Source organism: Symsagittifera roscoffensis, chromosome 5 (assembly GCF_963678635.1).
Source record: "Symsagittifera roscoffensis chromosome 5, txSymRosc1.1, whole genome shotgun sequence".
Classification (NCBI taxonomy): domain Eukaryota; kingdom Metazoa; phylum Xenacoelomorpha; order Acoela; family Convolutidae; genus Symsagittifera; species Symsagittifera roscoffensis.
Genome location: NC_087066.1, coordinates 23,970,833 through 23,984,059, shown reverse-complemented (window position 1 = coordinate 23,984,059; position 13,227 = coordinate 23,970,833). Strand labels below are relative to the sequence as shown.

Sequence of the window (13,227 nt, the reverse complement as noted above, 5' to 3'; positions counted from 1 at the left end):
GGGGGGGGGGGGGGATAGTTAACAAGATCCCATTTTTCTTCCATATTTTCAGTAGTATCAGGAAAAATCATTTTCCTAATTTCTATTGCTGTTGTTCCGATCATGACTTGAAGTCGGATTTTCGTTGTTCCGACCACAATCTATTTCATTTTTGTTGTTCCGTTATAGTGTTTAAAAGTCGATGAACGTAGTTCAGACTCTTATATAGGTGGTCATTTTTTTTTTCATTTTTACAGGCTCAAATTTATTTTTTCGCGGTTTGACTTCTGATTTCTAGTTAACTTCACTTCATTTCCTTTGTTGAAAGAAAAGCAAACATCACTATTAGGATTCAATAAACGTGATCGCAATAAACGTCATTGACTTCTAGTTTCGAGTAGATTCTTGCGTTCATTGACTCTTTTCCAATTTGCGAACATAGGCGCTACGCGCAATACACCGAAGGCATAGAAACTGAAGCAAAAACCAAACAACTTGAACAACTAATAATTGAAGAATAACAGTTCTAGAACAAAAAATCGTACTAATACATGTATACACCAAAATTTTGCTATATCGAGAAAGAGCCTGAAATAACAGTTCTAGAACTAAAAATCGTACTAACACATGTATAGGTTAAATTTTTGATATATCAACGAAGATCATAAAATAACACTTCTAGAACTAAAAATCGTACTAACACATGTATACACCAAAATTTTACTATATTGACAAAGAGCCTGAAATAACAGTTCGTGAGCTAAAAATCGTACGAACACATGTATACACCAAAATTTTGCTATATTGGCAAAGATCATGAATACACATACATAAATAATAAAAGCAAAACTAAATGAAAGAAAGAATAATTAAATAAATATAGAAATAAATATCAACAAATAAACAAAACACACCTGATAAATAAATAAGCAATAAAAAAATAAATCAATACATAAATAAATAAATAAATACATAAATGAATACATAAATAAATAAATATATAAATAAATAAAAGCAAAAGTGAAATGTACAAATAATTAAATAGACATGAAAAAATATATATGAACAAATAACCAAACAAACAGACCCATTATATGAATAAATGAAAATAAATAAATGAAATAAATACACATACATAAATAATAAAAGCAAAACTAAATGAAAGAAAGAATAATTAAACAAATATAGAAATAAATATCAACAAATAAACAAAACACACCTGATAAATAAATAAGCAATAAAAAAATAAATCAATACATAAATAAATAAATAAATACATAAATAAATACATAAATAAATAAATAAATAAATAAATAAAAGCAAAAGTGAAATGTACAAATAATTAAATAGACATGAAAAAATATATATGAACAAATAACCAAACAAACAGACCCATAATATAAATAAATGAAAATAAATAAATTAAATAAATACACACGCAGAAATAATAAAAGCAAAACTAAATGAAAGAAAGAATAATTAAATAAATAAACAAAACACGTGATAAAAATAAACAAAAATAAATATGTACATACATAAATTATAAATAAATATAAGCAAACTAAACATAATTAAATAAATAGAAGAACAGATAATTAAATAAATAAAGATGAACAAATAAAGAAACAAACATACGCAATCACGTGACATAGCGCGATATAGTCCAGCCCACATGATAATTGATAACTGTGGACGTTATTTGTCGACACTTGACAACAGACAACATTAAATTACACGATACCATAACACCTTGACTAAAGTCTTCGGTGTAATAATTGACTCTTTTCCAACTGTCTGTTGACCATGTTTTGTCGTTGTTCCAATTGCGTCATGACTGGAAGAAGCTATGACGCAGGGTGTTTTTGTTTCCACCCGATTTTATAAGCAACTCATAAAAATTTCGTTGGAGCCAAATGGTTAATGATTATCATATTAAATTTCAATTAGTCGCGATTCTGCTCACCAAAAAAATCGACACCAGAGTAGAGAGAAACTGGTCTTCATTTTTGACTTCAACGGAAAAAAATTAAAAGAGCGGAAGTCATTTTGACAAAAATCGTTTTTTTTTTCATTTGATACTTACGAAACAATTCATCAAAAACAATTTTTTAAAAGCATATTAAAACCGACAGATCAATCTTTCACTTATAAACATTGAATAATTCAAAAATTATGCGTAACAATTGTGTAATTGAAAATGCTTTAGAATAGAAGACTTAAATCATGCTTAATAGAATTACATTACTTCTTGAGTGGAATCCGCTTCAACCTTTGCATGCGAAATCCAATAACAAATGACTGAAACGTATCAAAGGCTATCAAGCTAGTTTTTGTGGGGCTTTCGGATCTGTTAAACGACAAGAAAGCTACATCCTGGTCTTAATCAATCTAAAGTTGTTTTTTTTAATCCACATTCCAAATATAGCAAAATGTTCAAAGTTGTCCGACTTTAAATTCCGTGTGAACAGAGAACCAGTGTGTGCAAATCCAAACAAAGATAGCCGGTTACTGTGCAAATGGCACAGAACTTTTCGACCATAGTCTTATAAAAATACGCTTTTTCAAATTATTGCCGTTTTTTTCGGCGTGGTGTGATTAAACGAGCGGAACAAAAAACTGGAGACTAAGTATATTCTCCAGTCACAGTAAAATAAGCAAAAAATTTTTTTTCAAGTTTTTACGTTTTAAATTCAGCTATTGTAAGCTTTTAAGCAGTTAAAAGAAGACTGCTCGCTCGTTTTATTCGCTCAAAATAAGAAGAAAAATAAAAAAGTCCAAACGGGTTTTTCTCGACACGGGAAACATTATTTGAAATTTTTTAATGTGATTCGAATTACGTTTTCAAGAGCTTAACCAATAATAACCAGTCCGATGATTATTTGTGGTACCTGATTTCGCGTGGAAAACAAAAACACAACAGCCTACAAAATTCCTCCCCATTTTCAAAAGTCGGAACAACAAGAGTGCTCCTAGCAGGGCCGAGCCTTTAATATTCAGACTGCCTTTTAATCCCCCGATGAAAAAGTTTTTGATTAAAGAAAATACATCAAAATGTTCGGGAAAAAATGAGAAAACGTTGTTTTTAAATTGTCCTTCCGGTCCCTATTTTGAATACAAAGTGACAAAGTTGCGTTCAGTGAAGTATCAATAAGACCAACAAATGGCGGCTTGCTTCAAATCAAAATCGAATGACTTTTTTCGCCGTTCAGGCTTTAATAGGACGAAAAATATCGAGCGTAAATTATCCCGTATTGTCCAAATTGGCAATTTTAGGAACAAAAAGGTCGAGTAGGATCGAATATAAAAAAAATCAAACTCAAGCTTAGAATCAACCTAGTTGCATTATTTCAGCAAAACTTTGGATGTGATTGAATTTTTGGACCAAGCCAACATAATTATGCTTCAAGAAATCTGTTCTGAATATTGTGTTTCTACCGTAGTAACGTAGTAAAGTGATTTTCGTACTCGTGTCCAGCCCAAAAACTAGATATGGCTAGCAAAAACAAAATCAACAGACAATTGGAATAGTGTAAAAGAACAAGCAAACCAAAAAATGAAATGGGAAATTTTTGAACAACTTATATATTCGAAAAAATATATGTACTACGTTGAAGCTCTTTGAACAAAAAAATACTGTTTATGATTGGCAATTTTTTTTTAGTTTTCCCATTTAAAAAAACTGCATCAATGGCTTTTTTTAATTCCGCTGCCAAACCTGAAAGTTAAAATCCAATTTCTAACTTAGAAGTCGTCGTAGCCTTTAAAATTTTTTGACCTTTTAATTTTTGCTGTGACTTTTAAATTTTTGCATTTTCGTGGCCTTTAAATTTTTGCTGTTCGATAGCAGAGTTTGCTCTCCTTTTAACCATAACAAATGAAATGAACTTGAAGAAAAAAACAGAAGTCAAGCAGTAAAAAATCTGAAAAAAAAACGCGTTTTAAGTTTCAAGTTTTATTCGCTTTGTCCAGATAACTTAAATCAGCTCTGTAGAAGTGAAAATTACTTAGTTCTTTTACAGTTAAAAACCAATTGTTTTGATTAAACCGACGGAATTGGAGGAAACCGATTCTTTCACATTTTGAAATTCAACGTCATGTTCCATTTTTAATCAATTTTTGGGCTTGCTATCAGAAAGCATAACTTGCCGCTTTAGAGTTCAGAAATTGAAGAAAAATAGCTAAAGAGACTGCGATAGAACCGATTATATCAAACAGTCACAGCCGATGGCTGTGCAAGGAATACATCATAGTCAGATAAATTTTTTGACAACAATTGTACACAAAAAACGCTCATTAAATATATTAAGTAATTAATTAGTAGTGGATGATTAATTGCTGTAAAAAACCTACCGCCGTACGTAATATATATACGTTGGGTTTCATCGGCAAAAGATAGTCTAGCCCTTTCCGTTGTAGCTGAAATTACAAAAAGAAACTTTTCTAAAAAAAAACGTTTTTCTGAAATTTGAAGAAAAAAAATTTCGCAACTTCACTTCAAAGGAATCTGAGCAAAATTGTTCAATCTAAACGACTTAAAACAAATAGAATTTTAAAAACCTGCGACACAAAAGTGATTGAATATGATTAAAATCAAATGAAAAGAAAAATCCAAAATCCGAAAAACTACGCCGACTAAAAGCTAAAATAGCCTAAAATAGCTTAAAAAAAAACAGGGCTGCGCCTGCGGGAACTAAGCTGATAAAAATCAAAAAGGCGAAGCTTCGCTTCGCAAATATAAGCGAGAACACGACAAGAAGCAGCTCTAGAAAGGGCAATAAGACAAAAGAAATAAGCCTCGAATTAGCAAAAATTCGGCTAGGTCTAGGATTAGATCTGCGACCTATTGCAATCAGGAGATTTCGAGCCTCACGCAATAACAACTCAGCCACGCACGCTTAACTACCGATAAACACTAGTCACGAACAAAGCAGCAACACATGCTAATAAATTGCCAATCGATTCAGCAAAAGTGGCACCAAATACAAGTCAACAATATTTTGCAAGTAATATTTTGGAATATAACAAACTGAAGGCATCCACACTAACTTTGCATGCATAGATTACTGTGCTGGGAATAATATGTTGGAAAAACGGTTTGTTTCTAAATGCGCTAAGGTTGAACACGGTTCACGAAGGGTAACTCAGTGAAAAGCTACAACGGATTGAAAATAGCTTTTATGAAGCTATATGAACCGTTCATATTTTCATACTTCCACGCAAGCAAACGACAAAGCATTCACAGGCGATTTTAAGATATTGAGATAGTCAAAAGAAATGTTGAACATACAGTGCAAGCAGCTATTCATTTTTTCCATGGTTCATTATTTTCGCTTTTGACAGACATGGATCATTAAATTGCTTTTCATTTGTGAAAACTAAAGAAAAATTGTACCAGCTTTTTTGCCAACTCCGGGTACGATATTTTTTTACACAGCACGTAAGGGCAGCTAAGATCTGAATACATCCCGTTTTCAAATACTTACCGCAATAAAATTGGCCTCAATGTCCACACGAACTGTCCTCACTGTTCTGCTCTCGACACAACTCTTCTTTTTTTAAACTGCCCCAAAAACCAGACTGAGCATGCACTGATAGACCAGTGGCTCTGGCCGGCATAAGTTTCTGAAGCTCTGGCCTAGCACACTTGAAGCGCTCTCTATGGGCAAATAACAACAACAACGACAACGAGTTTTTTGCAGTCAATTTGGGTCTACTCGCTTGCCCAGAAAATGTATTCATATTTTAAGTCTATTCACAAGAAAAATGATTAGATCAGAATTTCTAGCGCTTACAGGCCAAATTACAAAAAAAAAGGTTTATTTTTCACAAACGAAAAAGTGGATTCAGTTGTTTTGCTAAATGCGACGCATGTTCTTATGATAAAAATTAATCCAATGTAAACAAATAAAAACACTTTTGAAGGGCAGGAACAATAGCTTGTTTAGAGGCTGAAAGGGTGCGACCAACTAACCCAGTTTAATTTTATTTGCCATGGTTTCCCGGAAAAAATTTTTGTTATTTTTGGATTCCTCGCTTTTTTTACATTTCCAAAAGATGCATGAGCAGTCGGTTGCTGGTCAAGCAACACAAAATTTTCTCACCACGGTTAATTAAAGCATAAACATTTTTTTTTGAATTTGGACTATTTTCATGGTTCAGAGTGGTGGATAAACATTGATGAACAAAATGTTTTCTCAAAAACTGCTCCATGAGTGCCCGGCAGTACAACAAATGGGATAACGCTGGCAGCGCTCTTAGATAGGAATTTTTATTATTCGTCCAAATAAGCACGCCTTCAAAACATATCTAACAGACACTTGCAACCGAGTCAATGAACGCAAGAAAACAGAAAAAAATGGAGTTATTTTTGAAATTTCTCAATTTTCGAATTTTAAGTATAAAAATAGATGTCCTTGAAACTCTTTGAGTTTCTAGAAGAATTCAGGATTGTCTTTTTTGATTAAATGAACTCAGTTTGAAAAAACTGGATCAATAGGTTAAATTTGTACTAAGCTGGGATATTCAATAATTAAATTCCATTTTCGAAACTAGAAGTAGATCACGTTTTCTGTGACCTTGACACCTTTGCTGTTTAATAGTGGATTTTACCATCCTTTTAAAAAAGGAAATCAACTGAACTTTAAAAAAAATCAAACTTCAAACCGCAAAAAGTATTTATGAGCCTGAACAAATTTAAAGACTTTTCCTGAAAAAAATCATCACAACCTATATAAGAATCTGAACTACGCTCATCAACTGTTAATAGTACCAAACATATGATAAATTAACTTAAGGTGGCAAAAATTTCAAATTCCTGATAAAAGGATTGCCGTACGGCACCACTACAGAACACTCTACACAGCAGCAAAGCGAGCTTCGCGCCACTTGCGATGAAACACAAATGTGACAAGGCAAACTAGCCGACGAAAAATAAGACGAAAGCCGTTAAATGGAAAAATGGCCAATCGATTATAACTATCAAAACTTTTGTAATGTCTCGATTTGTATTGAACAAAATTCATTTTGAAAAAAAACAAGACAATTGGAACTGAAGGTAGCATCGGAAGAAAAGTTATCAGGAGGTATCAAAGCCAACAATACTTGAGCAGACGCCCGTTGCGCCAAAAAAAAACGATTTACAGCCACAAACACAAAACGCACACGCATTACAATTTTTGTCCACCCATCAAAAGATGCAATCACAGACCAATGAGCCGATATAACAAAAATTGAAAGTTTTAAAGCCGAATAAAAAAAAATTGAAGTTTTGACATACAGAAAAAACTGTAATTTTAACAAAGCAAACAGGCTGAAAACATGTTCATTGGTTGACCAAATTGATTGACCAATTCCACCAAAGTCATCCTATAAAAGAAAAAAAATTTACGGTAAAACAAAGTCTAGTACCCTATTGCAATACATTTAATAGTGTATCGCAAGGGTAAACAATGCTCTAACTCATTTCCAATAATTAAACAATTTTACAACATTATTTTTCAATTTGAAAAAGCCAAGACGATGGAACGTGAAGCTAGTAGCATCGGAAGAAAACCAACCAAGCGGTATCAAAGCAGCCAATACTTGAGCAGAGGCCCGTTGCGCCAAAAAAAAACGATTTACAGCCACAAACACAAAACGCACACGCATTACAATTTTTGTCCACCCATCAAAAGATGCAATCACAGACCAATGAGCCGATATAACAAAAATTGAAAGTTTTAAAGCCGAATAAAAAAAAATTGAAGTTTTGACATACAGAAAAAACTGTAATTTTAACAAAGCAAACAGGCTGAAAACATGTTCATTGGTTGACCAAATTGATTGACCAATTCCACCAAAGTCATCCTATAAAAGAAAAAAAATTTACGGTAAAACAAAGTCTAGTACCCTATTGCAATACATTTAATAGTGTATCGCAAGGGTAAACAATGCTCTAACTCATTTCCAATAATTAAACAATTTTACAACATTATTTTTCAATTTGAAAAAGCCAAGACGATGGAACGTGAAGCTAGTAGCATCGGAAGAAAACCAACCAAGCGGTATCAAAGCAGCCAATACTTGAGCAGAGGCCCGTTGATCCGGAAAAAAAAATGTTTTCTTAGACCCCAACACAAAACGCACACTCATTAAAAACTTTGTACGCTCATCAAACGACGCAATATAAGCCGATATAATATAAACTGAAACTTTTACAGCCGAATAAATAGAAAAAGGAAAAACTGAAATTTTAACAAATGGAAAAAACTGAAACTTAAATAAATGCATAAATGCTCAAAGTGTCTATTGGTTGGCGAAATTCATTGACCAATTCCACCAAAGTCATCCTGTGAAAACAAACACTTACGTGGAAACAAAGCTGAGCGCCCAGTTGCAATACCTAACCATGCGAACTATTCATAAAAACAAGCATGTTAAATACTCTAATTCATTTCAAACAATTAAACAATTTTACATATTAGTTTTTATTTGGCAAACGGTAAACGCCGTTGGTATAACATAACAGTTCTTCTCTCACTTTTTTGTTCAAAAACGCCGTCAAATCTTCCTGCGACAATTCAGTTGAATTGCCCGCCTTTGAAAACATTTTGATCATCGAGTGTATATTTTCAGCCGACATGCTTTTCAGATTTCGTAACATAGACACCGTATACATCCAATAGCATTTCATCTCCTCCTCTTTCAGCTCTTTCTCGTTAGCCATTGCAGATTCATTATCCTCGTCATCATTTCCATATAAAGAAATTGGACCAGTCGAAGACGAGCTCGGACCAGCAGCCGATGACGTCATTCCGCCAGAAGCGTCTTCGTTAGCTTCAGAAGGCGCGAAGTCTTCCACCAATTCAATGATTCCATTCGTTTCGATCAATACGCCCAGGGACAAAAGCCCGCCTAGCTTTCTACGAACAACCGATGCCGAAATACCCAAATTTGAACTCAAATCTTCAAGCCCCATTTTCGTTTCCGTTTCAAGAATGCTCAAAACTGCAGCTTGTAAAGGCGTCACTGTGAATTCTCTTACCGATCCATCCTTACTTTCTAGCTCCACTTCCACTTTTCCCAAATTATGGATCCATTCTACTGTTCTTGTTTGCTTAACGCCTTCGTAACTCACTTTGTAACACTGGAACGCTTGTTTTAGCTTTGGTGGAAGTTCAATTTTTTCTTCCTTCAAAGTGGGCCAAAATTGAGCCGATAAAATAGTTCCTCTTATCGGGAAATCAGGCTTGACAATTTTGCTGTTCTCGCTGTCCGATTTCATTTCGGCATCTTCCGCGTGACTTTCAAGTTCGTTCCAACTTTGAACTAATTGCTCGTTTGTTCTTTTCGATTCGGCCACATCTCGAAGCATTACATTGCATTTATTAATTTCATCGTTTCCAAATTTGTAGCTCAGAAGTTCCAAATGACGCAACTCTTTGTCTGAGTCAAAATCAGGCGAGCTGTTTAGAATTCTATCAGCCAGCAGTGATCTGTACTCGTTTACAAATATCTCTTTGGAATCGTAGATATTGACCAGAATACTCATTATGTCTTGGTTCCTGTGACTCTGTACTACGGGTGCTTCGAACATGTCGTCCAAGTCTGATTGGCCAGGGATGTAATCACGTGGTTTGGGTTTCCAGGTGTGCCAGTCTATGTCTTCGTCGTCGCTCTCGTAGGGGTCAGGTGCCACTTGGAGTTCGCATCGCCGCAACAGTTCTCCAGCTAGTTCGGCGTCTTCAGTCATGTTGCATACTATGCAGCTGAAACAGATCAACTGTATTACTAAGCGGCTGAAACAAATAAACGACTTCTATTTTTTCGTCCCCTCAGGACGCGGATACCAATTTTTATCTTTTTGGCTTTGGTGAGATATCTTTATCGTAAGCATGTTTTTCAAAATAACATTGGAAATGATTGCGAAAGTAAATTCTGCCTCAGAGTAAATTCGTTTGATTAAGTGTTTTCAATAACTTCAGTATTCGAAATAAGGTGATTAAATTAACCACCCAACTTACCGAACAGTATCCTCTCTCGCCCTTAAATACTTGATGAGCGGAGCACAGGTTCTATCCAGAATCGAGCACGTGTCATCTAGCTGCCCCAGCACTTTAATCGCATTGATATACTGAGTCAAAATCTCACTTGTATTAGCTCCAGGGTGCAAAAGGCGCGTCTCAAAAGCGGACTTAACCGACTTTACCAGATGATTCGTTAACTTCTTGGAAGACAAAAGGTGTATCAAATTATCAATCGCTGGTTGTGAGTCCGGATACTCCACAATCATTGCAAAAATCTGCTCAATTCGGAACAACGCCACCTCTCCTTTTACTGTTTCGCTCACATAATTCGTCCAGAATTTTTCCTCTTCGGGTGAAATTATAAATTTATCCAACTTGAGAGCAACAATTTCTGATACAAAAATAAGACAAACAAATTCAGCGTAATCTTTCACAGCCATAAATTCGACTTCTGCGTTAAGAAAATCAGTAGTGCATAAATTAACCACTGCATCGCGAATCGTAACTTCTAAGAACAACTTCAAGGGATCCCTGAAGATTTGGTCGAACAGAGACAACGAAAACAGGAAACTAAATGCTTTATAGAAACTCTGGTCAAGTTGCGTCGATTCTGGGTTCTTTTTATCAAAGCGACTTATAGAAGATCTGAGTCGCCGCTTTGGCAAATATTTATTCCCTCGTGAACCTGAATAAGAAACTTGGAAATAAGCCATGAAGATTTTATCAAGTGCCAGCCCATCAATTTCTCTTACATGATATAGTATGAATGATTTCAGGAGATCTGTCAATCTGGAGTGAAGGCTAATCTCTAGATTGGGTATTTCATCGATAATCTTCGACGCATTCATAACAAACTCAACCGAGTTTTGCATTTCATTAACCGACGATAAAAAACGATCCAATATTTCATCAGTTACAGCTATTTTTCTCAAGTCTCTTGACTTCAAAAGTTTCAACGTTTCCAAGAATTGCGGCAGCACTTCATTGTGAAAATAGCAAGAAAACATATGAAGTACATACTTTTGAAAAATTGGCAAATAATCAACTTCTTTCAATAATCTAAGGTGCGGTTCAATTTCTTTTTTCAACGACAAATATTTCGCAATAATGTCGCTTTCGCGTACTGAGAACTTGGCAGCAAAGAAAGGACGCAGAATTTTGTTCAGTTGACTCCAACATTGTCCGAAAGCCGGGCTTTCCTCCTTTTGAATGTCCACGTCCATTGCCCTGAAAGTACAGCAGGTTTTCAAGACAGAATCGCAAAAATTGTACGAGTTGCTCTGTTATTATTACTATTATTATTATTATAAAGAATTAACACAACATAATTGTGAAGGGGTTTCCCCCGCAGCACAAATTATGAGTTTAAGTTGTTGAATTCCGGCAAGCGGAAGCGACAGTTCTTGATGGTGCAGTCGCAGCTAATAGTCCATGTGCACGGTTAAAAGAAGGAAGATACTCTAAACATTGTTGACTTAAACATGAGCAAGAAGACCCCGCTACAAGTTACTGGAAAAACATTTCCATCATTTAGAACTAGAGTATTTCCATCATTAGATGGAGCGCTAAAATTCTCCGGAAAATTTTTTTTCCGTGTTTGAGTTGATTTTGTCTAGTCTTTTTCAAATCTTTCACAATATAAAAATTCGTTTGCTTTTACCTTATGCTAGGAGAAACTTTTTTACCATGAAGCAACGTTTGCTTAGGTTTTTTTACTGCATTATCGAGCTTCGCAATATTGAGAAACCACGCGTAACTTTCCAAGTTTTTATGAAGTTCAGAAATCAAGTTAACCCCAAAAAAGTAATTTATCGTGCTCGACAATCACGAAAATAAAATTAAGAGTTCGCAAATAGCATAGAAACTACCATACAGAAAGCAAGACGAACACATTATTTAAAAAAGTTTAAGAAAATGACATAGAAAACATGTGAACGAACACGAACTCCTCTGTTTAACAAGTATTGAAACAAAATTCATCGGAGTGGTAACAAAGCAGACATATCTAGGCACCAGTTGATAAAATGGTCATATTATACAATGAGCTATAGAAAGTCTTTACGTCCCTAAAGCACAAACGCACAAAATGAAATATCGCCTTTCAAACGACGTATAATTAGGCAAATAAATTGATACAGCACGGAGAAATTGAGCCTCAGAAGCCTTTAAAGCGAATAACGAAATCTTCGAGCTCAAACACCTCACACACTAGATATCGTATTCAAAAATTGTGAACATAGCGGAGCCTTCAAGAAAATGCATGCTGCGGGAACCTAACCCACAAGAATACGCAAACTCACTATAATGCGATCTTTAATATGCAGAAAACTTTCAGTGCGGAAAAACACAGGTCACTACCGGACTCGAACACCTGGCCTAAATCGTTCTAATCATGGGCCTTACCTCTAGGTTGCATCGGCAGAAACAGTCAAACACCTTACATCTCACGAGCGAAATCTGTTGGCAACGCTTTTTACAGAAAAAGTCGAGTAACCGATAACAAATTTCGGCTGGCAATATAAAAATGTCGGCTGTTTTTTTGTAGTTACGAGATTGATTTTCAGGTTCTACCCACTCTTAGGTCTACCCTTAAATTATACATTTATTAATGCTGCTTTGATATAACTTATAGCCGCTGTAAGGCCTGCAAACAAAAATCAGTATTGACTTCACTGGTGTCATTCCTCACCATCTATTTGCTGATTGATGACTTCAACTTATTTCGCTGTCAGAAAACTTTCGCTTATTTAATCAGTGGCCGCTTTAGACTCAGTGTTAGTTCAAAATTGGTTCAGAAAATCCGAAAAACAGAAATTTAGTGGTCGCTTTAGGCTCTCCAGAACAGAACATATTGGGGCAAAAAACTGATGTACAGTGGCCGCTTTAGGCTGTTCAGAACAGAACATATTGGGGCAAAAAACTGATGTACAGTGGCCGCTTTAGGCTGTTCAGAACAGAACATATTGGGGCAAAAAACTGATGTACAGTGGCCGCTTTAGGCTCTCCAGAACAGAACATATTGGGGCAAAAAACTGATGTACAGTGGCCGCTTTAGGCTGTTCAGAACAGAACATATTGGGGCAAAAAACTGATGTACAGTGGCCGCTTTAGGCTGTTCAGAACAGAACATATTGGGGCAAAAAACTGATGTACAGTGGCCGCTTTAGGCTGTTCAGAACAGAACATATTGGGGCAAAAAACAGATGTACAGTGGCCACGTTAGGCTGTTCAAAACAGAATACTT

General features: G+C 35.1%; 2 protein-coding genes across 2 annotated transcripts in view; one reads left to right on the top strand and one right to left on the bottom strand.

Annotated features, from left to right (window-relative positions):
• LOC134847010 (zinc finger protein ubi-d4-like) overlaps window positions 1-13,227 on the top strand; it is a 601,556-nt gene that overhangs the window by 435,435 nt on the left and 152,894 nt on the right. The window lies entirely within an intron of this gene.
• Window positions 8,399-12,576, bottom strand: LOC134846470 (anaphase-promoting complex subunit 2-like). Its single transcript, XM_063863841.1, has 3 exons — window positions 12,387-12,576; window positions 9,981-11,210; window positions 8,399-9,725 (listed from the first exon to the last, which is right to left on the bottom strand). The coding sequence occupies exons 2-3, from the start codon at window positions 11,204-11,206 to the stop codon at window positions 8,438-8,440; spliced, it is 2,514 nt and encodes an 837-aa protein (XP_063719911.1). The 5' UTR covers window positions 11,207-11,210; window positions 12,387-12,576; the 3' UTR covers window positions 8,399-8,437.